General features: G+C 37.6%; 1 protein-coding gene and 1 long non-coding RNA gene across 2 annotated transcripts in view; both read right to left on the reverse strand.

Moving 5' to 3' along the window:
* LOC311615093 overlaps positions 1-27855 on the reverse strand; it is a 629078-nt gene that overhangs the window by 385203 nt on the left and 216020 nt on the right. The gene's annotated exons all lie outside the window — the stretch shown is intronic.
* The window catches only part of HTR2C (5-hydroxytryptamine receptor 2C), a 365841-nt gene that overhangs the window by 70461 nt on the left and 267525 nt on the right, over positions 1-27855 (reverse strand). Inside the window, exon 5 of the mRNA XM_084870291.1 lies at positions 6195-6395. Coding sequence (XP_084726417.1) covers positions 6195-6395 — 201 coding nt within the window. The remainder of the gene's footprint in view (positions 1-6194; positions 6396-27855) is intronic.

The raw sequence follows: 27855 nt of genomic DNA on the forward strand, positions 1-27855 counted from the left end.
TGCAAATGTATTTTCTCTTCCTTATGATTTTCTCTTTTAAAAATAAAATTTATATTTTTATTAAATTTATTGGGATGACATTAGTTAATAAAATTCTATGATATATCATCTGTTTATTGTACTATGTGTTTTACATTTATTTCCTCTAGCTTGCTTTATTATAAAAATACAGTACATAACACAAATCACATACACCATATGTGTTGGTCAACTGTTTATGTTATTGGGAAAGTTAAGTTTTACATAAGCTTTGAGGGAGTCAAAATTTATATACGGATTTTCAGTTGTGGGTGGGGTTGTACCCCTAACCTCCACATTGTTCAAGTATCAACTGTATTTGGTTTTATTTCTGCCATTTTAGTATGTGTTTTCCCTCCTGATCTTTTAGTGCCTCCTTTTGGATTTGCTTCATTATCTATACCACATGTGTCAAACACAAGGCCCGAGGGCCAAATCCAGCCCGCCAGGCCTTGCAATGTGGCCCGCACCGCGCTGTCATCACTGCACTCCGCTGTCAGTTTATGACATTGTCAGTTTATGACTGTTCAGTAAACCATTCGGCCCGCGATTTAGGCTGGATTTTAAATTTTGGCCCCTTCTCTGATTGAGTTCGACACCCCTAATCTATACTAATAAAAGAGTAATATGCTAATTGGACCAAGATACCTTCTGGAGACTTTCCAGACATCCTTCCAGACAAAGCCAGGGACTTGGCCAGCCTGCAAACTGCCCCCAAACAGTCCTCAGCCCCTAACCCAGGTTGGCCACGCCATCCAGCAGGGACTCTCACCCTGATGGGGGCATGGTCAGCCTGAAAACTGCCTTAGGCCCCCAGGCCAGCTCTGCCCTCCAAGGAGACCCCCCTTCAGGCAGACCAGCCGGCCCCTGCCCATGCACCAGGCCTCTATCTAATAAAAGGGTAATATGCTAATTAGTCCAGGATACCTTTTGGACATCCTTCTGGACAAAGCAATGGTGATGAGGTTGAGGCAGAGGCAGTTAGGGCGAATAAGGCCAGGAAGAGAGGGCAGTTGGGGGTGATCAGGCTGGCTGGGGGGGCAGTTGGGGGTGAACAGGCCAGCAGGTGGGGCAGTTGGGAGCTATCAGGCTGGTCAGGGAGGGGGAAGTTGGGGGCAATCAGGCCAGCAAGGGGGGATAGTTGGGGGCAAGTAGGCCAGCAGTCAGAGTGGTTAGGGACAATCAAGCAGGCAGGCAGGTGAGCAGTTAGGAGCCAGTGATCCTGGATTGTAAGAGGGTTGTCTGACTGCCAGTCCATCCCCCTAGGGCAGTGTTTCCCAACCTTCTCTCATGATGAGAATCACCTGGTGGAGTTGTTAAAACACAGATTCCTGAGTCCCAACTAAGAAGTGCTAAACTAGAATTTTTGAGAACATATAGGTAAAATTGCATACCTAACTTAGTGCTCTGTATATAACATCTGTCTTAGAGCACTAGTTAAGTATACAATTTTACCTATATGTTCCCAAAAATCCTAGTTTAGCACTTCTTAGTTGGGATTCAGGAATCTGTGTTTTAACAACTCCACCAGGTGATTCTCATCATGAGAGAATGTTGGAAAACACTGCCCTAGGGGTCCCAGATTGGAGAGGGTGCAGGCTGGGTTGAGGGACAGCATCCCCGTGCACAAATTTTGTGCACTAGGTCACTAGTACTATAATATTCCTCAATAAATTTGAAAGCTAAACATTTCTATTTGTATAATGAATGTACAAAAAGTTATGTAGTATATTCATCAAAGATTAATATAAAATATCATTTTTATCTTTCTCCTGGACAATGAAAAAATTTACTTTCAACCCTCTTTGCTTATATGGTATTAGAGGCCCAGTGCATTGGGAAGGGGGGTTCCTCAGCTCAGCCTGCACCTTTTCACAGTCTGGGACCCCTTGGGGGAATGTCTGACTGATGGGTCAAGCCTAAACCAGCGGTTGGACATCCCCCTTGCAATCTGGGACCTCTGGCTCCTAACTGCCTCATTACTCCTAACCACTCTGTGTGCCTGCCTGATTACCCCTAACAACTCACCTGCCTGCCTAATTGCCTGTAACTGCTTGCCTGCCTGCTTGATTGCCCCTAACTGCCTCTGCCTCAGCCCCTGCCATCAAGAAGGACATCCGGAATGACGTCCGGAAGGTCAGTCAGCTGTCCGGTCTAATTATCATATTATGCTTTTATTATTATAGATTGTTTTGTGCATTTTAGTTCTACAATCATTCTGAGCTCCAGAAAACATTGTTATTGTTGTTTAACACAGTCAATATTTATTTTCATTTAGCTACACATTTACCACTTTAATTGCTTCCCTTATCTCCAACCTTTCCATCTGTGGCATTTCCTTTGTTTATGAAGACCTATTAGTGTTTCCTTAAGTGAGTCTGTTTTTGTCATGTTCTCTTAGTTTTTGCTTGTACAATAATGTCTTTATTTCACTTCAATTATTGATATATAAATTTGCTGAGTATATGATTCTAACAGCATTCACTTTTTTTTTTTTTACCAACACATTAACGCTATAATTTCAACCTCTTCTAGCTTTCATTGTTGTTGAGAAGCCATTCACCCATCTTATTGTTGCTCTATTGAAGTTGATCTTTCTTTCTTTATTTTTCTTTAAGGTTAATACTGTTTTTCTTTTTCTTGCAATGTCATTGTGATGAGTCTAAATGTTGATTATTTTTTATTTATTCTTCTTGAGACTTGTTGAGCTCTTTATGTGTGAGAATGAGTGTCTTTCACCAATTCTAAAAGCCATTATTTCTTCAAATATTGTTTTTCTGCCATTCTTTTATCATCTTGTGGAACTCTTCTCACTTTATATTATACTAGAGACACGGTGCACAAAATCCATGCACTTGAGGTGGGGTGGGGTCCATCAGCCTGGATTGTGAAAGGGCACAGGCTAGGCTGAGGGACCCCACCAGTGCACAATTGGGGCTGGGGAGGGACTCAGGAGGTTGGCCAGCCGGGGAGGGACCATGGGAGGGCTCCAGGGTATGTCTCACCTGTCTCGCTCAGTCCTGATCTGCCAGACCCCAGAAGCAAGCTAACCTTCCGGTTGGAGCATCAGCCCCCAGGTGGTCAGTGCATGTTATAAGCAGTTGAGCGGCCTTAGCATATTATGCTTTAATTGGTTGAACAGGTGACCAGACAACCAGACACTTAGCATATTAGGCTTTTATTATATAGGATGTTTATTATCTTCTTATTTTTTCTTCTTTCTTTTATATCCTTCCATTTTTTTCCATCATTCATCATAGTTTCTTCTAACCAACCTCTAGTAATGCTCTCTTTAGATATGTCTAATTTGTCTGAATTTTTAGGTTTTCATGTTATGCTTTATTTCCAGATTTTCTAGTTGTTTCTCAAATCTTAAATGTCACTTTATAGTTTGCATTTTTTGCTAAAATTTTAATTTCAGCTTGGAATTTTTGTGTGCACATTATACATAGTTGTTTAAAGTTTATTTCAGGTAATTGAACTATCTTGAATATCTTTGGTTCATTTTTATTATCTTTAATTGTGGTATATCTGGTTCATGTTGTCTTGTCTCTTCCTGTGTCTACTTATTATTTATTCCAGTTATTGGAATTGAAAGATTATTGAAAGAAATACTTTGAAGCCTAGAATGATGATTTTTTTTTACCTGTCCCCAAAACTTGGAAACAAAAAGAATATAAAATCATCTTAATCAAATTTCCAGAATAAGATTTTTCTTAGTTACATAGATGACTTGAATCAGGCCTAAATAATATGACAAAATTGGCTTAATTCTGGACCATCCTTATTTCTAGTGCATAGACATTTGGGATATAAAAAATAAGTTCAAGTTGGTTGACCCTTGCCAGGTTCTATATTCCTATTATATCCTTTGTTCATGAGATTGTGAAACAAGCTTTCTAAATTGTCAGTCACAGATTTAGGTTCACAAATGCATCACCAGCAAAATGACCCAAAAGTTATAATAATTATTCTGGCTTTTTCTGGATCCCACAATCTTATTAGCTTCACAAGCTTAGAGTATTTTTTCCATATTTTAGTTGTTTTTAGCATAGTCATTATTGGAAGTTAATGCCCCTAATATTCTAATATTTTGTAGGTGATACAATGTGTTTTTTTAAATTTGTTTTTACTTTTGTAAAAAATTTAAATCTATTTTTAATTTTCCAATTGCAATTGACATATGTTATTATATTAGTTTCAGGTGTACACCCCAGTGAATAGACATAACTAACTGAGTGATCATCCTGATAAATCTTGCACCCATCTGACACTATACATAGTTATTAAAATATCATTGGCTGTATTCCCTATGCTGCTCTTTACATTCCCATGGCTATTCTGTAATTACCAATTTATACTTCTTAATCCCTTCACCTTTTTCACTTATCCCCCTGAACATCTATCATCTGGCAATAGTCAAAATGTTATCTGTATCTATGAGTCTCTTTCTGTTCTGCTTGCTTGCTTATTTTTTCTAGATTTAATTATTGATAGATATGTATTTATTGCATTTTTATTGTTCATATTTGTGATATCTTTTTTTCTGTTTAAAAAAGAGCCTTTAACATTTCATATGTTACAGATTTGGCGGTGATTAACTTCTTTAGCTTTTTCTTGTCTGGGAAGCTCTTTATCTGTTCTTTGATTCTAAGTGACAGCTTTACTGGGTAGAGTAATTTGGTTGTAGGGCCTTGATTTTCATAACTTTGAATATTTCTTGCCAATCCCTTCTGGCCTACAAAATTTCTGCTGAGAAATCAGCTAACAGTCTTACAGGAACTTCTTTCTAGGTAACTAAATAAGGAATCACTGGGCCAACTTCAATCATGCCAACATTCACAACATGGGAGTGCCACAGAAGGAAAAGAGAGTGCAAGAAATTGAAAATCTATTTGGAAAAATAATGACAGAGAATTTCCCTAATAGACATACAAGTCCAGGAAGCACAGAAAGTTCAAAACAAGATGAACCAAAGAAGCCCACACCAAGATACATCATAATTAAAATGCAAAAGGTTAAGGACAAAGAAAGAATCTTAAAAGGAGCAAGAGAAAAGCAGTTAGTTACCTAATATTCTAATTTGTAAGCATAAAAAAATGGCATATTTTTAGCAGAGTTCTTTGGGGTAAAGGAGGTAACATCTGTGAACCCTTGAATATGTAGATCAAACTATATATATAGATTCACATTTTTTTGTGGTATAAGTAAGTTCCATTTTTTTGTCCAAAAATGTTCGTGTGTGTGTGTGTGTGTGTGTGTGTGTGTGTTCACCTACAATGGAATAATCTTAAATGTTAAATGAATTTATTTTATGGATAAACCCAGAGTCAAAATCTTTAGAGGATATCAGAGAAGATTGTATAGTGGTCTTTATCTTGTTGTAAATGTTACCAGAATCTAACATTAAAAAATTATTTAATTAGACACTAAATATAAGCTCCAACAGAAAGAGAAGAAAAGGAAAACAAGAGGATTGTAAAAGCCCCTATATTCCAATTGGTTAAATTTTGTGTCTTGAATCTTAGGATTATTAAGGCACTCATGAATATCTCAAATTACAAGCAATAAAATGATAATTTCTCTTCTTCAACCTTTCCCAAATCTTTTTGAATAAATAAAGAATTTTTTCTCTTTCTGTATAATAAAAATCCAAGAAAATATTTGAAAATGGAGGGCAAATATATTTTAGGTTAATCAACAGCATAAACTTAGTCATGTTTACTTCATGAAGATTCCTATGCACTATTAATATTTCCACTGAAGAAGATATGAAAATAGAATTAAAATATTAAGATCAATATTCTGGGATAGACTTATATTTTCTAAGATTTAAATGCTATATTTTTAAAAATTTATATATGCCAGATATCTGTCATCTTTAAAAGATTTTAAACATCTCAAAATTTTGACTCTGTTGTAGAATTCATTGGCATATTAATGCATAAAATAATTTAGAAGAATAAATGGAAAAATTTCAATTAATATTCATAAACATTACATTTATTCTATTATTGTTAACCTAAATATCAGGTAAATAGGTTAAGAATAATTTTCAAACAATAATCCCGATTATACGCAATGTTACCGGTCGATGTCTGTCGTTGTTCACAGTACATAATCCGAAGGTATTGAGCATAGCCCTTGCAATTCTAATGGCCAGGAAAGTCATTTACCTATAGAAATTGCCCAAACGATAGCAATCTTCATGATGGCCTTAGTCCGCGAATTGAAACGGCTATGCTCAATAGGATTACGTATTGCTACATACCGATCCAGCGATATAGCGCAGAGGTGCATGATGGACGCTGTCGAAAATAAAACATCTAGCGAGATCCAGACGGGGCACAAAGGTCTGGGGAGTGGCCAGACATAATCTAAAAGAGAACAGAGAGAAGACAAAACCATATTATACAAATTATACTAACTAGTTTTAAATTTTAGTCTACTTATTTTATCTCATAATCTAAACATTTCAAAGAAAGTGAAATTTGGGAAACATTTTCTGTAGTAATGGTGGCGGTGAAGATGATGATGATGATAATACCTTACACGTTACATACATTATTTTTATTGCGGTAAAATATATATAAAATTAATAAATTAGTACAATTCAATAGTATTTAGTACATTTATAATATTATGCAAGCATCATCTATTTCTAGTTCTAAAACATTTCATTATTCCCAGAGAAAACCACTACCCATTAAGCAGTCACTCCTCATTCTACCCTCCCCCATCCTCTGATAATCTCTAATCTGCTTTTTTGTCTTCATGGGTTTAGCTAATTTGAATATTTAATATAAATTAAATAATAAAATAGGTAACCTTTTGTGTCTGGCTTATTTCACTTAGCACACTCTTTTGATGGTCATTCATTTTATAGCATGTACTAGTACTTCATTCCTTTTTTATAATTAACTAGAGGCCTAGTGCATAGATTCATACACCAGTGGGGTCCTTCATTCTGGCCTGTGGATATCCGGCCAAAACCAGCTCTCTGACATCCTCTGAGGGGTTCCAGATTGTGAGAGGGCACAGGCCAGGCCAAGGGACCCCACTGGTGCACAATCAGGGACAGGGAGAGACCACAGAAGAGCTCCATGGCCTATCTTGCCCAGTCCTGATTGGCCAGACCCTAGTAGTAAGCTAGTTACTAGTCAAAGTGTCTGCCTCCTGGTGGTCAGTGTGCATCATAGCAACTGGTTGAATGGTCAGACTCTTAGCATATTAGGCTTTTATTATATAGGATGCACTTATTTGAGATAATTTTTGATGGTCTTATAAATGCAATTGTTTTCTTAATAACTTATTAGTGTATAGAACTATAACTTACTAGAGGCCCAATGCACAAAATTCATGCACTGGGGGGGGGGTCTTTTGGGGGTGGGGTCCCTCACCCCAGCCTGTGCCCTCTCACAGTCCAGGAGCCCTCAGGGTGTGTCTGACTAAGCCGTCAGTTGGACATCCTTAGCACTGTCGTGGAGGTGGGAGAGGCTTTAGTTTATGTGTTTTTAGAATTTGTTGATTTCACTGCGCTTGCCAGCCATGAACCATGCTTCTGTCTGAGTGGTGCTCCCTCTGTGGAAGTACACTGACAACCAGGCTGCAGTCCCTGCATTGAGCGTCTGCCCCTTGGTGGTCATTGCACATCATAGTGACCGGTCATTCCACAGTTTGGCTGATTTGCATATTAGCCTTTTATTATATAGGATTAGTGTATAGAGCTATAATTGATTTTCACATGTTAATCGTGTATTCTGAAACTTCACTGAATTCATGTATTAGATCTACATTTTGTGCAAGAGTTCTATAGGATTTTGAACAGTGATAATTTTCTCCCTAATTTCCCCCACCTTTTATTTTCTTGCTTGCTTAATTGCTCTAGATAGAATTTCCAGTACAATGTTGAATGGGAGGTGGGGGGAAAAAAGCAAGCATCCTCTCTTCCATTTTTAATTTTATTATTTATTTATTTATTTATTTATTTATTTATTTATTTATTTATTTTTTATTTGTAGATAATTTTTCCCTGGGGTATCTATTATTTTATTTATTTACTTTTAAATTTATCTTTGTCATTGAAAGTATTACAGATTTTCCTTTTTTCCCATTGACCCATTCCATTTAAAAGAAATTATTGATTGATTTTAGAGAGACAGAGGAAGGGAGAGAGAGAGAGAGAGAGAGAGAGAGAGAGAGAGAGAGAGAGAGAGAGAGAGAGAGAGAGAGAGAAAGAGAAACATATTGTTCTATCTATTTATGCATTCATTGGTAACTTTCTGTATGTGTTCTGGGCAGGGATTGAACCTGTAACCTTAGCATATCATAATGATGCTCCAACCAGCTAAGCTACCTGGCCAGAGCCCTCTCTTTTTCTTAATCTCAAATGGAAATCTTTCATTCTTTTATGATTGAATTATATGTTAGTTGTGGGTTTTTCATAAATCCCCTTTATTATGGTGAGAAAGTTTCCTGTTATTAGGTTATTGAGTACTTTTAGTATGAGAGAGTGATATCTTTTGTTAAATCCTTTTTCTGCATCAAGTGAGATGATTGTGTTTTTAAAAATCTTTATCCTACTACTGTGATGCATTATGTTGTATTATTTTTATATGTCAAACCATTCTTGCATTCCTGAGATAAATCACCTGGTCATGGTGTATATTAAGATGCTGAATTTAGTTGGTTAGTATTTTGTTTAAGATTTTTGCACCTATACTCATAAGTTATACTGGTTCATACTTGTCTCTTTTTTGTGATGCCATTATCTGACTTTAGTTTCTAGATAACCCTGGTCTCACAAAATGAATTACAAAATGTTGCCATATCTTCTATTTTATAGAAATTGGAGAAAAAATGGTGTTAATAATTCTTTAAAATGTTTGGTAGAATTTGTTAATGAAGCCCTCAGTTCTGGGCTTTCCTTGTTGGAAGGTTTCAATATCTTTATTATCAGTCTCATCAGATTCTCTGTTTCTTCTTGAGTCATTTTTATAGTTTATGTGTTTCTAGAATTTGTTGATTTCATTCATTTATTTGATTTACTGGAATTCAATTATTCACTGTATTCTTTTTATAATTCTTTTAACTTCTCTAGAGTTAGCAATAATGCCCCTTATTTCATCTATAATTTAATGATTTGTGTCTTCTCTTTTTTTCTTAGTCACTCTAGTTAAAGGTTTGTTAAGTTTGTTGACTTTCCAAATAAACAACTTTTGGTCTTCTTTATTTTTTTAAATTTTTTATTTTCCATTTTAATATTTATCATTTCCTTTCTTTTGCTAGTTTGAGTTAAGTTTGTTCTTCTTTTCTAGTTTTTTTGAAATCTAAATTTAGGCTACTTTTCTCTGAGCACTGTTTTTGCTACATGCCATAAATTTTGGTATTAAGTTTTTATTTTGTTCTTCTCAAAATATTTTTATTCCATTTGTAATTTCTTAGTTGATTCACTGATTGTTTAATAGTGTGGTGTTTAATTTTCACATACTTATGAATTTATCAGTCTTTTGTTGTTGACTTCTAGCTTAATTCTATTGTGGAGAAGATACTTTGAATAATAAGAATAGTTTAATTTTTTTATATTTTTGAGGCCTGATATATGGTCTCTTCCAGAGAATGTTGCATGTGCACTTGAGAAACATGACTTTTTTTTTGTAATTGTTGAATAAGGTGTTTTATATTTCTCTGTTAGGATTAGTTGCTTTATAATATTGTTTAAGTCCTCTATTTCATAATTGATTCTCTGTTTAGTTGTTCTATCCATTATTAAAAATAGGACAAGTATTATTATAGATCTTTCTTTTCTCACTTAGTTTTGCTTCCTATAGTTTTTGGTCTCTGTTTTAGGTTTATATATATTTATAATTAGAAGCCTGATGCACAAAGATTCATGCAAGAATAGCTGTTCCTTCCTCTGGCTGCCAGCAATGCCTTCGCTCCGGCCTGGAGACACCTTTCTGCCTTTGCTCCAGCCAGAGCTGCCTTTCCACCTTCCCACGCTGCCCAGAGGCCTGGAGGGGATGGGGATAGGGTGGGACGCAGCCACTCAGCACCTGCAAATGCAAATTAACCCATGATCTTTGTTGGGTTAATTTGCATACTAACTCTTGATTGGCTGGTGGGCATCGTGAAGGTATGGTCAATTTGTATCTTTCTCTTTTATTAGTGTAGATTGTTATATCTTCTTGATGGTTTCAGCCTCTTATCAATATGTAACATCTTTCTTTGTTTCTCATAGCAATTTTTATCTTAAGTTTTATTGTGTTTGAAGTATAACTACCCAGCTTGTTCTGGTTACTATTTGCATGGACTATCTTTTCATTATTTTACTTTCAATATATTCATAATTTTGGATCTAAAATGACTCTCTATTGATGGTATATAAAGGAAGAATTTTAAAAATCCATTATGACATTATGTATTTTTAGCCATTCTGCCAATCTCAGTCTTTTAACTGGAAAGTGTAATGCATTCACATTTAGAATCATTACAGTTCAGAAAAGACTTATCCTACCATTTCTTGTTTTCTATATGATACATAATACTTTCCACATAAATTCCTTTGTTTCTATCTTCATTTATGATAAATTGGTTTTTATCGTCTGCCTTTTAATCTTCTTCCTATTTACTATTTTGTACATTAATTTGTGTGTTTTTTCCCCCTTAGGCTAATTTGGAATGAAAATTATTACCTGAGCATTATAACAACAAAGTTTTAATTAATACTGAAAAGGAAAATGGGAGGGGGTTTGCAACCTATTTCAATATCTGGTTAAAACTGTAATCTTACTTCCCCACTCTGACTGAGTTGGGCAGAGCTGCGGAGCATGCCGCCAAGACCCTGACAAGACTGACTTCAGTGGAGCTGTGGGAACCCTCAGGGGCCTGCCATAAGAGGAGATATATAGGTCAGAGATTCCCAAGAGTTCAGTTCAGGCTTTGGATCCAGAATTCCCCTGGACTAGCAGATCTGTGAGGTAAAGGTTAAACTTTCCTCCCTCAGAGTGCTGACTGATTGTTTTTCCATGCACTCTGCCATAACATTTGGTGCATTGGCTAGGAAACATCAGTTGAGCTGGCTCTTAGGCCACTGCTGATGAGAGTGGACTTCAGGGCACTCACTTTGGGCTCTGGGACTCAAGGAAGGCATGCTACCAAGACTGTGGTGACTCTACGATCTGGTCGACCCAAAAGAGGCAGGAAGCACCTTTCTGGGGCTTCCCAGGATGGAAGTCAAAATCAGACATCTGAAACTGTAAGTTTTTCCCTGGGTAAACGGGTCCAAGTTCTGTCCTGACCTATGGGACAATAGAGGTAGTTGGCCCCTACCTAGATAATTATTTACCTTAGGATAGCTTGAATAATCTGGAAGAATGGCTTCTGGATCGTATTCACTGTCTCTGGGACTTCCCAAGAGAGAAGTCAAAACTCAGACTAGCTAAGGGTCCAAGTATGGCCTGCCTTTGAAAAAGGTAGAAGAAAAGCATTCCTAGTTTTCTACTGCCTCTGTTCAGGGGCTTGTTCTATATCTCTGTGCAATTGAAACTGATTTTGTGAATGCAGTGTATTCTGTGGTATAAATATGGTGTGTGCCTGTGTAAAAGTATTTACTGTTGGGGTTTTATGTTTGTGTCTGTTTAAAAAAAACAAAACAACAAAACAACCTTCTAAACCTCTCCCGTGTTCCCGTGGTGATTCAAAGTTTTTAATGGGGAATGTTATCTGTCTTTATTGTTTAAATATCTCTCCTTGTTGTTTGTTAAATTTGTTTAGGTAGTGAAATTTGTTTGTGTCTCTTAAAAATATGACTGTATTACTAATCTGAGGAATGCTAATTATTTACATTTCACTTAAAAATTAAGGCTAAGAATTCTAACTAACTGGAAAGAAAGTATGGCTTTGGTATAATGGAAGAAGGTAAAGAGAAATGTTGAAAGGATGTTGAATAAATGACAGGCCAGTAAGACAGGACAAGTAAAATAGGGAAATTGAGATGGTTTAATAGCAATCTGGAGCTATCCTGTAAATCCTGTCTTCCTTAAGGACATTGGAGCACATTGGAACCATCTTGTAAATCCTGTCTTCCCTAAACCAAGGACACTTGGGAGTAAATGATTTGCATTTTCTCTCCCAAAACAGAGGTTAAATAGCTTATATCAATGTACTCAGGCAGACTGATAGCAGAAATTTGATTAGTGTTATTTGCTGTCTATACCCAAGGACAAATGAAGTTAGAAAATAAGCCTTATTTTGATTAGTTCTTTTATTTAGCTACTAGAGGCCAGGTGCATGAAATTTGTGCATGGGAAGGGGATCCCTCAGCCCAGCCTGCACCCTCTCCAACCCGGGACCTCTCAGGGGCTGTCCAACTGCTGGTTTAAGCCTAATCCTGGAGATTGGATCTAAACTGGCAGTCAGACATCCGTCTCACAATTTGGGGCCACTGGTTCCAAACTGCTCACCTGCCTGCGTGTCTAATTGCCCCTAACCCCCCCCCTCCCTGCCAGCCTGATTGCCTCTCACTGCCCCCCTCTGCTGATCTGGTCACCACACAGCCTGCTGCTCGGTCATTTGGTTGCCCCTCACTAACCTCCCTGCTGGCCTGATTGCCCCACACAGCCTGTTCAGTTGTTCATTCAGTTGTGATGGTCACTTAAGCTTTTATATATATACATTTTTTAAAGGAGGCAACCCAGCCCCTCCCTGCAACATGGGTAAAAGCTCCTCCTGAAACTCTACTATCTTAGAATGTATGTTAAAGAAGTTTAAAAAGGAGTTTGTTGGGGACTATCAGGTAAAACTGTCCCCCTGGGAGTTAAAAAAAGATGTGTGAAATAGACTGGCCATCTTTTGGAATAGGATGGTCACCAGAGATCACATTGGATATCCCCACAATTGGGAATGTTCACAGAATTATCACAGGAGACCAGTGGCTAGAAATAGCAGAGCTTAAGCCACTTTGGATCCAGTTTTGTGTATTTAAGGAAAAAGGGCAGGTCCCTCCAAAGGAGAATAAGCCTCATATTCTACAGGAGCTTTCTGAGTAAGCCCTGCCAGTTCTATCACCTCCATACATGCCTCAAGTGGTGTCCAATGCCCCTTTGTTTAGCCAGGGAAGCTTAGATACACCACCTCTTTTCACCTCCCCCCAACTGGACTCTCTAGAGCTAGTTGGATGATGTTTGTGCTTAGCTGATTGGGGACCCAAACCACTCCCAGCTTTCCAGATGCCTCTCCAAGAAATGGGGAGTCTTCATATAATTGGAGAAAACAGGAACCCACAAGAGGGGGCCTAAGTCTTTTGCTACCAGCCTTTCACCATGAACAATCTCTTAAATTGGAAGTATCACACTCCCGCTTATTCCGAAAAACCTCAAGCCATGGTTGACCTTCTGGAATCAACTTTTCAGACCCAGAAGCCCACCTGGATTGACTGCAAGCAACTCTTTCTCATGCTTTTTAACACCGAGGAGCACATGAGAATAATAACAAAAGCTCAGAAATGGCTCCAAATCCAGGCCCTAACAGGGACAGATAGGCCAGGAAGGCTCTCCCAGATGTGGAACCCCTCTGGGAACTGAATTTGGAGGATAAGAGGACAAGATTAGAGATATATCAGCTGGCCTTCCTCCAGGGGCTCTGGGATGGGTCCTAAAAGTCCATTAATATGACCGAGACCTCTGAGGTTTTCCAGAGGCTTCATGAAAATCCAGTAGCCTTTTATGAGAGGTTCTGAAGCATATTGAGTTTACACTCCTTTTGACCCAGAGGCTTCATAGAATCAAACTATGGTCAATGCAGCCTTCATTAGCCAGGCTCAGTCAGACATAAGGATAAAGCTACGGAAACTGGAAAGGTTTGCAGGAAAGAATGCTACTGAACTGCTAGAAATAGCAAACAAGGTTTTCATTAATCAGGAAAATGTGGCTAAAAAGAAAGCTGAGGAGGAACTAAAAAGGAAAGTGAATTTGATTGCTGTTGCTGTTATAGAAGCTGGATCCCAGAAAAGGAAAGGGAGATAGCAAGGATCCAAGTCAGGAAAAGGAAGGATGGATCTTAAAAGGGACCAGTGTGCCTATTGCAAAGAACTAGGACACTGGGGGAATGAATGTTGGAGCTGCCAGAAGAATCAGGCAAGGCCATCCCAACAACCCAGCTGCTATCGGCCGGAGCCACCTGAGGCAGACCACATCAGACTGGCAGCAGTTGACTTCAACCAGGACAGACTGGGCTCTTTCTAACTGGGCCTCCCTGAGACCAAGGTTAAAATGAAAATCGGGACCAGACTGTGAACTTTATGGTTGATACAGGAGCAGAGCACTTGGTAGTTACTTAGAAAGTAGCTCTCCTCTCAGGATGGGAAGTCACCATTATCAGAGCTACTGGGGACAACACCCACAGACCATTCTGCCACCCCTGCCAATGTCAGTTAGGCAGCCACCAGGTGGTTCATGAATTCCTTTACTTGCCAGATTGCCCAGTCCCTCTAATGGGCAGAGAACTTTTAGCCAAAATGGGAGCAGAAATCACCTTTGCCCCGGATGGCTCAGCACAACTGCGCTTAGGTGAGGAGACCTCTCCAATGATCCTGTCTTTAGCAGTGCCTAGGGAGGAAGAATGGAGACTTCATACCACCCAGTCAAAGGACTCACCATTAGAGCCTGAACTACAGAAGGAATTCCTGCTGGTTTGGGCAGAAGAAAATCCCCTGTGCCTGGCTAAGAACCACACTCCAGTGAAATTGGCTTGAAGCCCAGGGCATAGCCTTTAAAACTTATCCAGGTCCACCTAGAAAGACTGCTTCAATGGGGACTTCTTAAGTGGTGTCAGTCTCCATGGAACATCCCTCTCTTTCCTGTCAAGAAGCTTTGGACCAATGATTATCACCTGGTGCAAGACCTATGAGCTATTAATGAGGCCATTATAACCCTGCATTTGGTGGTGACAAATCCATACACCCTCCTGGGCCTCATTTCATCAGAAATGGAATGGTTTGCATGTCTAGATCTAAAAGATGTATTTTTCTGCCTTCAGCTGGCACCCTCCAGACAGCCCTTGTTTGCCTTCAAGTGGGAAAACCCAACCACAGGGGCTAAGGAACAGTTCACCTGGACCAGACTGCCACAAGGGTTCAAGAACTCCCTAACTCTTTTTCGTGGAGCACTAGCAGCAGATTTGTCAAAATTTCCAGGGCAGGATGTGAAGTACATTCTACTCCAATATGTAGATTACCTCCTACTGGCTAGCTCCACGTGAACTCAGAGTTGGGAAGGAACACAAACTCTTCTAAGACTCTTAACTGAAACAGGTTACTGGGTGTCCAAAAGGAAGGCTCAAATCTGTCAGAGGAAATCAAATACTTAGGTTTCTGAATTATCCAAGGGAAATGAAGACTAGGGAGTGAAATAAAACAGGCAGTATGTACCATACCAGTCCCAGCACCCGGTGACAGATTTGGGAATTCCTAGGGGCAGCAGGGTTCTGTCAAATTTGGATCCCAGGATTCTCAGATCTAGCTAAGCTCCTCTATGAAGCCTTAAAAGGAGAGGAAAAGGCATCCATTAACTGGGGTCCTGAACAGGAAAAAGCTTAACAACCATAAAGATAAAAGCTCACCTAGGTGCAGGCCCTAGGGCTCCCATATGTGTCACAGGACTTTAACCTTTTCATTCATGAGAACAATGGAGTAGCCCTAGGAGTTGTGACTCAGGAGTTGGGACCCTGGCAGAGGCCAGTAGCCTATCTCTCCAAACATATTGACCAGGTTGCCTCTGGGTGGCCCCCATACCTCAGGGCCATTGCAGCAGATAAGCTCACTCTGGGACAGAACTTAAATGTTAAAGTGTCTCATGCTGTTCTCACCCTAATGGAAGCTAAGGGACAACATTGGCTGACTTATGCTCAGATGACTCAATACCAAGGGCTCTTATGTGAAAATCCATGAATAAGATTAGAGGTAGCAAGAACTCTTAATCCTACTGCTTTCCTACCATCGCAGAGGGAACCCCTGAGCGTGATTGTCTAGAAGTCCTAGAGGAGGTTTACTCCAGCCAGCCAGATCTAACAGACAAGCCCTTATAGAATCCGGATTAGTATTGTTCATGAATGGCAATAGCTTCTAGATGAAGAAAAAGACAAGCCTGGTATTCAGTGGTATCAAACTTTGAGATAATAGAAACGCAGGCTCTTCTTGAAGGATGGTCAGTGCAGAGGACAGAACTTTGGGCCTTAGTCAGAGCTTTAAATCTCAGTAAGGATGAGTACACCAACATCTACACCTTCTCGCGCTATGCCTTTACTACCCTGCATATCCATGGGGCCAAATACAAGGAAAGAGGGCTCCTGATGGCCAGAGGAAAAGGAATAAAAAATCAGAATGAGAAGTTACTAGAAGCAGTCTGAGAGCCCAAGGAAGTAGCAGTCATCCATTGTAGAGGACACCAACAGGGAAAAGACTCAGTGTCAGAAGGTAACAATTGCACAGATGTAGTGGCAAGGCTAGCTGCTACGGAGTGTGCAGTGGCATCGCGGATCATGCTGGTTCCTGAATTACCTGAACCTCTGAAATACGCCCCTCAAGAAGAGCAGGCCCAACAAGAAGGGGATAAAAGGACGAAGGAAGGTTGGTGGATATTCCCAGATCATAGGTTCTACATTCCAGAACAGTTAGCTCATAGAGTAGTTCTCCAGCAGCATGAACTTACCCATTTAGGGAAGTCGGCTCTAGAAGCCTTGTTAAGCAGATACTGTCTAATTCCCCTCATGTGCCTCAGTCTCTCAGTGATGCCTCCTCTGTTCACAGAACAATGCAAGGCTGACTCCTATAGAACCGATAGGCATTCAGCGTTGTGGGCAGGCTCCCTTTGAATATCTAGAGATAGACTTTACAGAAATAGAGCCTAGTAGAGGCAATAAATATCTTTTAGTTTTTGTCTGCACCTTTTCAGGCTGGGTTGAGGCATATCCTACTCACATGGAGAAACCAAGATAAGTCACTAAGGCATTACTGAAGGACGTAATTCCATGGTATGAAATGCCATTAACCATAGGGTCAGATAATGAATGGCCCAGCTTTTATAGCTGAGGTAATACAGCAAGTATCTAATGCCTTAGAAATTAAGTGGAACTTACATATAGCCTACATGCCCCAGAGTTCAAGGAAAGTAGAACCCATGAACCAGACTCTCAAGCAGGCTATGGCTAAGCTATGCTAGGAGACAAACTTACCCTGGACAAATATCTTACCACTTGTGCTCCTGCAGGTGCACTGTGTCCTGAGAGCCAGGGTAGGGTTCTCTCCATTTGAAATTCTATATGGCAGACCCCCTCCCTTAATTCGGCCAAAGGGAGATTTGGGGAAAATAGGGAACTCAGAAATCCAGAAACAGCTACAAGGAATTGGGAAAACTATCCTTGAAGTCCACAGATGGGTTACAGATTGATTGCCCATCTCTCTAGGAACAGCTGTGCACCCTCACATGCCTGGGAACCAGGTTTTGGTAAAAGATTGGAAAATGGAATCCCTTAAGCCAACTTGGAAGGGACATTATCCAGTCATACTAACCACCCCCTCAGCTCTCAAAGTCCCAGGACTGAACACCTGCATCCATCACTCTTGGATAAAAGCAGCCGACCAGCTGGACAATCAGTATCCAGAGTGGAAGGTGACATCTGACCCGAACCACCCCCTGTGGATTATCTTTAAGAAGATGGTGGATCTGGCTGACTGACCTGAATCTTCTTATGCCCTCCTATCTGGATAATTATTGTTTTTGTTTTTTTTTCTAACAGTTTTATTTTGTCTTCATACAAGTGTCGACAGAACCCCAGAATGGTACTGACAGGAGAACTTCTCTGCCCTTGCTACTCCGATGACCCCCTTGGGGAAGATAGGGAAGACTCTGGATACTGAACTCCCTTTTTCATTGCCCCCCTTTAGCAGTAAGTAGCTAGAGTGGTTGTTGACCTTATCCCCAATTCCTGAGTCTTTTGTAATCTCCAAGGCTAAGAATAGCTTGTGGAACAAGAAGGGAAATGAAAAGGAAAATGGAGGGCTTGCAACCTAGTTCAGTATCTGGTTAAAACTGTAGTCTTACTTCCCCACTCTGACTGACTTGGGTGGAGCTGCAGAGCATTCTCCCAGGCCCTGCCAAGACTGACTTGGGCGAAGCTTCAGGAACCCTCAGGGGTCTGCCATAGGAGAAGATATATAGGTCGGAGCCTCACCATGAGTTCAGTTCAGGCTTGGATCCGGAATTCCCCTGGACTAGCAGATCTGTGAAATAAAGGTTATCTTTCCTCCCTTGAGTGTTGGCTGATCATTCTCCCATGCATTCTGCCGCAACAATATCAAGTTAGTTTCAATAGTATATCTTTCTCTCTATTTATTATTGTCACAAAATACATTGTGTGCTAATTAACATATATATGCATATATTATTTTATGTATTTGCTTTTTATATAATACTAGAGGCCCAGTGCATGAATTCATGCACGGGTGGAGTCCCTCAGCCTGGCAGGTGATTGGGGCCCAACTTGGAGGCCAGCCAGGGGAAGGGACCTCAGGAGGCTGGCCCCAGCAGCAAGCTAGCCAATGGCCAATTCCATGAGAAATTGGGCTTCCTCCTTCCTTCTGCCTGGGTCCAAGATGTAGGTGAACCAGACTAGGGGCTGTCAGGACCCCAGCAGCAAGGTCTGGTCAGTGCGTCATAGCTACTGGCTGGTCATCTGGTCGTTCTGGTCATTCCAGTCACTCAGTTTGTAATGGTTTTTTATATATGAAGAGTAACAAACCAATAGTATACATATATTGGATTTTATATTTACCCAAGTAGCTACACTTTTGTTTATTTCTTCATATGCCTTTAAGTTACTGCCTAATATCCTTTCATTTCCTTCTGATAGACCCCCTTTAGCATTTTTTGTAGGACAGGTATAATAGTGATGAAATTCCTCAGTTATTGTTTTCTTTACCAAGGAATTCTTTTTAAAAATTAAAATATATTTGATATATATTATGTAAATTTAAGGTGTACAACTTGTTAATTTGATATATTTATATATGCTTATGATTGCCATTGTAGTAATAATGAACACCTCTATCACATTATGTAATTATACTTTCTGTTTTCTACTTAGAATAATTAAGTTTTAACTTATTAATAAGTTTGATGATCATAATACAATATTACTGTCTATGCTAACTATACTGTCCATTAAATCAGAATTTTTCCTTTTTTTGCTTTATTAAGCACTTTAAATATATCATCCTACTGCCTTCTGGCCTGAGAGGTTTCTTCTTTTTTAAATATTTTATTGATTTTTAAAAATATATATTTTATTGACTTTTTACAGAGAGGAAGAGAGAGGGATAGAAAGTTAGAAACATCGATGAGAGAGAAACATTGATCAGCTGCTTCTTGCACACCCCTTACTGGGGATGTGCCCACAACCAAGGTACATGCCCTTGACCGGAATTGAACCCAGTACCTTTCAGTCTGCAGGCCGATGCTCTATCCACTGAGCCAAACCGGTTAGGGCCTGAGTGGTTTCTAAATAAAATAATTCATTATTAATCTTGTTAAAGAGCCTTTGTAATTTTTATTATAATGTGTCATGATGTGGATCTCTTGGAGTAATTTGTGCTTAGAGTTCTCTGAGCTTCTTAGATGTGTAGATTCATATGGCCATTGTTTCTTTAAATATTTTTTCCTTCCCTTTTCTTTTTCTCCTCTCCGTTGAACACTCTCATCATGTTTATGTCAGTAAACTTGATAGTGTCTCATGTGTCTCTCAGGTGCTGTTGATTTTTCTTCATTCTTTTTCTCTTTCTGTTCCTCAGATGGGATAATCTCAATTACTTATCTTTAAGTTCTCTTATTCTTCTTTCTGTCGGCTCAATTTTGTTGCTGAAGAAATCTAGTGAACTTTTCAGCCCTCAAATTTCTATTTAATACTTTTATAATTTCTGGTCCTTTATTGGTATTCTTTACTTGTTGAGATTTTGTTCTCTGGCTTTCTTTAGTTCTTTGTCCATGTGGTAACTCTGGAAATCAGATTTATCCCTTTTTGTGTGTTAATTTTGTTTGTTTATTTAATGACTATGCTAAACTACTTTTGTAAAGTCTTGTGTGGCCACTGAAATCAGTGTTCTATCAGCTTAATGGTTATATTGACAGTTTTCTTAAACATCTACAGGCAAAGCAATAAAAATACACTCTTATGTTTTAGTAGATTGATTGTGTAAGGGAGCCCTCTTTAAATGACAATGAGGTTGTTTATAAATTTGTTATCCTTCAATTTAGGCTTTCACAGAGGCTCAAAAGCTAAAGGTAAGCTAAAACACATGTGAAAGAATAATGTGTTTTCAGGTTTTCTATAAGTATGCAACAAGCATGTATGTGGCCTTCTCCATTCCTTGGTATACATGACTACCTTAAAACTAAAGTCTTATTTATCAAAATATCTCATTTTCCAACCTTTTTCTTCCCAGGTCACTTAGCCTGTCCCTTGCTTGCCTAATCTATTATTTCTTGTCTCAGTCTGATACAGATAATTCTTATACCTTTAATTTTTTTTCTGGCAAACCCCACCCAAAACATTCCTGAATATCTAGAAACATTCTCAACAGGCAAAACCAAAGCAAGTTCTTATGCCTGTACATTAGGAATCCACCAGAGAAGTCTAAAAACACAAGCACAGTTCTCTAATAATATTTATTCCATCAGGCACTAGTAACCTGACTTGGAGTGTAGACTATCATCTTATAATTAGCTAATGGTCTGGAGGTTGGGGTATGTATGGTAGCCAGGCAACTGGGAATCCCACAGTGTTCTCTTACTGCAAATAAGATGTTTATTTCTTCACCAAGCCTTCCCTTATTTGTATTAATTTTTGTCTAGATTTCATAGTTTTATAACAATTATGACCATTTTGCAAGGTCATCTGTTGCTCTTGTGAAAGGTAGAATACAGATGTTTCCTTTCATATAAATTATTAATTTCTTAATTTACCTTATGTTATTCATTTGTTCACTATGTAATAGACATTATTTTAGTTGCTAGAAATAAAGATTTATAATTAGCCGAAAGTCTTGTTCATATTTTTTCAGCTACTAGCTGAATTCCTGCTTGCATTTTGGTGGTAATCTTTGGTGTGGCATTTCTGAATCTGAGTTAGTGTCAAGATCAACCAAATACTATAAATAAGTTGTTTTTAATATTGGTGTTCTTAATGAAACTGTTCAGATACAAGTGGTGTTTCATAGTGCTAAAGTTTTCACATTAGAGAATCCTTCCAGGTTTAAATTATCTGTAATGACATTAGCATCCAGGATTTAGCAACCAAGTCAGGCAAAAAGTCGTCTTTTTATCCATTCTTTACTGAATTGTTTCATAATGTGTTTTATTCTAATCTGTTGGAGTTGTTAGTCAGAACTATCTTAGATACTGGGCTCTGCTCCTATGCAATCTTGGTAGGCATTATTACTTTACCAAATAACCAATGCAGAACATAATTTTCTTCGAAATGTAAGAGAAAGAAGTAGATATCAAGATGCAGGAATATTTGGGATGACAAACATCCTTCCTTTGAGATATTTTTTGTTTCTTCAGCAAAGATATATACAAACATATAGGCAGATTAATGGATATATCATGATCTAAAGGAGTTTCTTGATAATGAGGCAGCACTGATCAAACCACCCTATTTTAAAGCTGAACATTATTTCAAATTAGTAAGAGACCTTGTAAGGCTGATTAGTTTTTCATCTTAAGGTCTCAATCCCTTCATTAATACTGCTGTTTTGTTTGCATGAATCCCAACTTTTATTAGGATGTAATGTTTTCATAGATGTCTACCCTAAAGGCAAATTTTATTTTTCATTTTTATAGCTGGTGCTGCTTTAGTATCTATGAGTTACTCATGCATGTTTGAATGATGGGCTGTTCTTAGATAAATCATTAGAATTCATATTTATACTGCTTTTTAGAAAACTGTGGTACATCTATTATACACAATGGAATACTATACTGCTATAAAAAGGAAGGTACTCCTACCATTTGCAACAGCATGAATGGAGCTGAAAAGCATTATGCTAAGTGAAATAAGTCAGTCAGAGAAAGATAAATATCACATGATCTCACTCATTTGCTTATTATAATGAGCAACATAAACTGATGAACAAAAACAGATCTAGAGACAGAGAAGTATCAATTAGATGCTCAAACCTCAGAGGGAAGGTAGGGGAGGGAGGGGGTAAGGGGGAGAGATCAACCTCAAGACTTGCATATAAGCATAATCAATGGACAAAGATAGCAGGAGGGTGAAGGCATTTTATGGGAGTGGGGTGGGGGTGGGACAATGGGAGGATATGGACACATATGTAATACCTTAATCAATAAAAAAATTGAAAATGTATTTTTGTTTTCATAGCTTACTGTGGATTTTATTTATGTATTTATTTGTTTGTTTGTTTATTTAAATCTGTATTGTTGAAAGTATTACTTAGGTCCTCCTTTTCCTCCCATTTATTGATTTCAGGGAGGAAGGGAGAGAGAGAAAGAAACACTAATGATGAGAGCGAATAATTGATCGGTTACCTCCTGCACCCCACTACTGGAAATCGAACCTGGGACCCGGATATATGCCCTGCTGGGAATCAATCCCTGACCTCCTGGTTCATAGGTCAACACTCAACCATTGAGGCACACTGGCTGGAATATATTCCTTGTTATTTATTGAGCTTCATGAATCTATAAACTTATGGCTTTTACCAAATTTGAGGAATTTTTAGTCCTTTCTCCCCAAAATATTTTTTGTCCCCATTCTTTTTCTTTTCCCCATATAACTCTCCAATTAGATATATGGTAGAATGTTGAATATTGTTTCACATATTCCTCAGAGTGAATTTTTTCTTTCTTATTATATTTTTATCCCTAACCTTGGCTTTGTATGATTTTTGTTTATCTATCTTCAACTGTATTGCCTATTTTTTAATCTTCAGTATACTGTTCAGCATATCCAGGGAATTTTTTCAATTTCAGATATTGTTTTTCAGGTTTAACATTTCCATTTGATTTTTGTTTTGTTAATCCTCACCTGATGATTTTTTTTTAAATAAAGAGTGTAGAGGAGGGAGAGGAAAAGTGAGAAGAAAAATCAGTGTGAGAGAGACACATGAATTGGTTGCCTCCTTCATACACCCAAACTGGGGCCAGGGAATGAATATACAACCCAGTTATACCCATGACTGGGAATTGAACCTACAACCTTTTGGTGTGCAGGCCAATGGTCTACCACTGAACTACACTAGCCAGGGCTCCATTTGATTATTATTTTTTAAATTTTCTTCTAAGATTTCTCATTTTCAATCTTTATGAGCATATTTTCATTCCTGTCATTGAACATAAATATAATAGTAGCAATAAAATCTTTGTGAATTTCAACATCTGAGTGTTCTCAGGATATGTCTCTATTGACATGTTAATGCATGTGTGTGTGCATGTTTGTGCATGCACATGCATATGAATTACATTTTCCTCTTTCTTTTTATAGTAAGAAATTTTAGATTGTAACATAAACATTGTGAAGATTATATTGTTAAAATGTATTTTGTTTTATTTCTCTGAATAGTGTTGGAGTTTTTGTTCTACTGGCCATTAGCTTGGTTGGACTCAAACTTTAATCTCTGTCTTTTAAACTACATCTCAAAAGTCAGTTCAGCACATTTATCCTTTCTTAGGCTGCTTGATGAATGCCCAAGACATGCATAGTTCAGAGGTCAGCTAGAGATTTAGGCAGAGTTTATGGTTTCCCAGAGAAAAAATTGTGGTTTTCTCTATCTCTATCCTTTTCTAGATGTTCCTTTGCTTTTCAGTTTTGAGATTACCTCAAACTCTGTCCTCACTTTCTTTGCACTACAAAAACTGCATTTTTTCTTTCTTTCTTTCTCTCTCTTCTCTCTCTCTCTCTCTCTCTCTCTCTCTCTCTCTCTCTCTCTCCTCCCTCTCTCTCTCTCTCTCTCTTCCTTTGAAGTTTTAGCCACCTGACATGTTACAGACTGCAACTTAGTCTTAGGCTGTATGACTTGCAAGTTGGGAACTCAACTAGTGTCTTTCCCTTCTTCCAAGTCTTGAAACTTTTAAGAATCTCTCTGTTTTGTTTGTTTGTTTTTCTCCTTTACCTTCATATAGCTGATTTTGTATTTTGTTTAGAGTTGACAGTTTTTATCTGCTAGAACAGTGGTTCTCAACCTTTCTAATGCCACGACCCTTTAATACAGTTCCTCATGTTTCATGTTGTGGTGACCCCCAACCATAAAAATATATTTCGTATAAAATTCATTAGGTCAGTTGTTGTTGCTTGAATATATATATATATATATATATATATATATATATATATATATATATATATATATATATTAAGAAATTCATGCATGGGTAGGACCCCTAGTGGCTGCTGGCTGCCAGCTGCCAGCTGGGGCCTCCCTTCTCTGGCTGCTGGTGGTTAACACACATCATAGCAAGTGATTGAACTCCTGGAGGGGATATCTATACTAATAAAAGTCTTGGGAGTGATCAGCCCAGCAGGGGAGGGTAGTTGGGGCAATCAGTCCAATAGGAGAGCAATTAGGCATCAATCAGGCTGGAAGGGGAGTGGTTAGGGGATGATCAGGCTGGCAGGCAGAAGCAGTTAAGGTCAATCAGGCAGGCAGTCAGGCAGGCAGGAGAGCGGTTAGGAGCCAGTGCTCCCAGATTGTGAAAGGGATGTCCACCTGCTGGTTTAAACTGACAGTCAAACATCTACCGAGGGGTCCCAGATTGTAGACTGGGCTGAGGGACAGCCCCACCCCCCAACTCATGCACAAATTTTGTGCACCAGGCCACTACTATATATATTATTTTTATATATATGTTTAATTTATACACACACACACACACACACACACACACACACACACATATATATATATATATATATATATATATATATATATAAATGTTTAGTTAAATACATGGCCCAAAGTGGATACTCAATAAATACTTGTTAAATGTATAAAAGAATATCCCCATCCAACAGATCAGAACATCACCCTAAATTTAAATTCACCATACACCAATGTATATTCATATGTACATATTTATTCTGAAAATCCATATGCTATCTGGTATCTGGTCAGTTCTTAGTAGTTACATGTTTAATAGTGGCAAAAATGGCAATAGCTATTTTGCAGTACTGGTTTTGTGCCAAATACAGTGTCAGGTACTTTATTTTTTTATTCTATTTCACACAACAAAAAATTCTGTAATGTAGGTTCTAATCTATTGTCTTACAATGTAATGAAAATATATCTCAGAAAGTCTTAGATTTGGTCAAGTCTGCAGTGTGAGTAAAGAATCTTGGTAAAAACCTGACATTCCCCCCCTAAACATGAATATACCTCCTATCATCATAAATTATTTCTTATTAGATAATGAGCACAATTTCTTTAGCAATAGAGAACTACATTCCTTGTAAAGAGATTTATCTAAGAAGTCTACTTCTAAACATACATAACAAAATCCAAAGACAAAGTAAATGAACAAGCACTTGAAGCAAAAACTAGCTCCAAAATATCTATATCAAAATAAATTAAATGATTAATTTTTAAATTAACTTCATAATCAAGAATAATTATAAAAAATATTTCTTAATTTATATGTCAAATTTTCTCAAATGCAAATGTTCATAAGTATCAACTGAAATCCTTATTAAAAATATTCTTTCCTGGTCCTCATTACAGACTTATTAATTGAAAATATTTAGTATTTAATGAAAATTTAATGTTTTTACATTTGTCTTTTTAAAAAGGCAAATAGATTTTTCAAGCTATTTTAATGTAATTAAAGTGTATTTTCTTTTTTTTGTATTGTATTCTTTATTTTTGTGTGTGTGTGCAGTGTTGTACACATGGTAGAGATTCCATAATGTGTGCTGAATTGATTCAAAGTACAATGTGTAGCAACAACAATATATGTAGAAGTTGTTCATCGGAGGGAGAGATCACCATGAGTTGGGGTTGGCAAGAAAGGCTTTCCAAAGAAGATGGAACCCTCTCCCTCCTCCTAGCCCCACCCCCTTTCACAGCTGCCTGGAACCTCAGCTTACTCTCCACCTGAGTATTCTTCTGGTCCTACATTTAAAAAAAATTATTTTATTGTTTAAAGTATTACAAATAGTAGTACATATGTCTCCTTCCCCCCCATTGACCTTCCCTTGGCTTCCTCAAAAGTGTATATTCTTAATAGAAACAGACTCATAGGTACAGAGAATAGACTGATCATTGCCAGATGAGAGGGGGAGGTTGCAGAGCTGGGAGAAAAGATGAATGGATCAAGAAGTACAAATTATTAGTCACAAAATAGTTATGGGAATGTAAAGTTCAGGATAGGGAATATCAGCAATAATATTGTAATAACTATTTGGTGCCTGGTGGGTAATTAAAATATCAGGGAACCACTTTACAAAGTATGGGATTGTATAACCACTATGCTCCACACCTAAAACTAATACAAAATAATATTGAATGTGAACTGTAATTTAAATAAAAATATAAAGTGTATTTTACTTAGATAAATTTATGTGATCCAGTCACATTTTAGACAAGGAATATGTAAAAAGTTTGGTGGAGGTCACATAGCAAAGAGGTTGGATAGCATAATTTTATGGAAATCAATCCCTAATTGAATAAATTAAAATTTATTTTCACCAGCAAAAAATTATGTATAATATTTTTATAAAACATTTTATATATTCATCCACTTGTTTATTAATTCAAAGGTTGCAAAATACTTAGTAACTCCAAAATTCACAGGCATCCCCACCAATATTGAAAATAATGGCAAAGATTTGCCAAAACTGGTTTGGCTCAGTGGATAGAGTGTTGGCCTGCGGACTGAAAGGTCCCAGGTTTGATTCCAGTCAAGGGCATGTACTTGGTTGCAGTCACATCCCCAGTAGGGGGTGTACAAGAGGCAGCTGATCAATGATTCTCTTTCATCGATATTTCTGACTATCCCTCTCTCTTCCTCTCTATAAAAAATCAATAAAATATATTAAAAGAAGAAAATAATGGCAAAGATTAAATAAAAGGCACTGTAAATTTTTCGTTAATTTGTACAAATGAAATATAAAAGGACTTTATTTCTATGAAATAATAGACACAACCTTTGCCTTGCACAAAATAATCATTCAATTATTTGGTAAATGTATAAGTGGATATCCCCACACTGAAGTTCATAATTCCATCATACAGAAAATAATAATTGTTCATTATTCTGATAACATAATTAAGAGATGTGGCTATCTGTGGATAGCCGTGAATGGAAATAAGAGCTAGAATAGGAACATACGAAGTTATAATTGAACTCTTTAAAAGGCTGGAAAATTTACAAGTTCCCCCAATTCATTGTACAAATCAACATCATTTCAATATTAAAATCTAAAAAACACTGAAAGACAACACAAGACAAATAGCACTCATTGATATAAAGTTACAAATAAAATATTAACAAATAGAACCCAGCAAAGTATCAAAGGAATAATATATCATAGAAAAAATTATTCTAGGAATGCAAGTATAATTTAATATCATGACTCTTCCAATATAATATCCTATATTAACATTTGTAAAGAAATTGTATAATCTTTTAATATATAATAATAATTTGTTAAAATACAAAATATATTCCCAATTAAAATCTTAAATATATAGAAAGAGGGATAAAAGAAATTCCCTTAAATTTTATAATTTAAAATCCAAAATGAAATATTATAAACAGTAATATAGTAAAT

This window comes from Pipistrellus hanaki (assembly GCF_964339955.1).
Source record: "Pipistrellus hanaki genome assembly, chromosome: X".
In the NCBI taxonomy this organism is placed as follows: domain Eukaryota; kingdom Metazoa; phylum Chordata; class Mammalia; order Chiroptera; family Vespertilionidae; genus Pipistrellus; species Pipistrellus hanaki.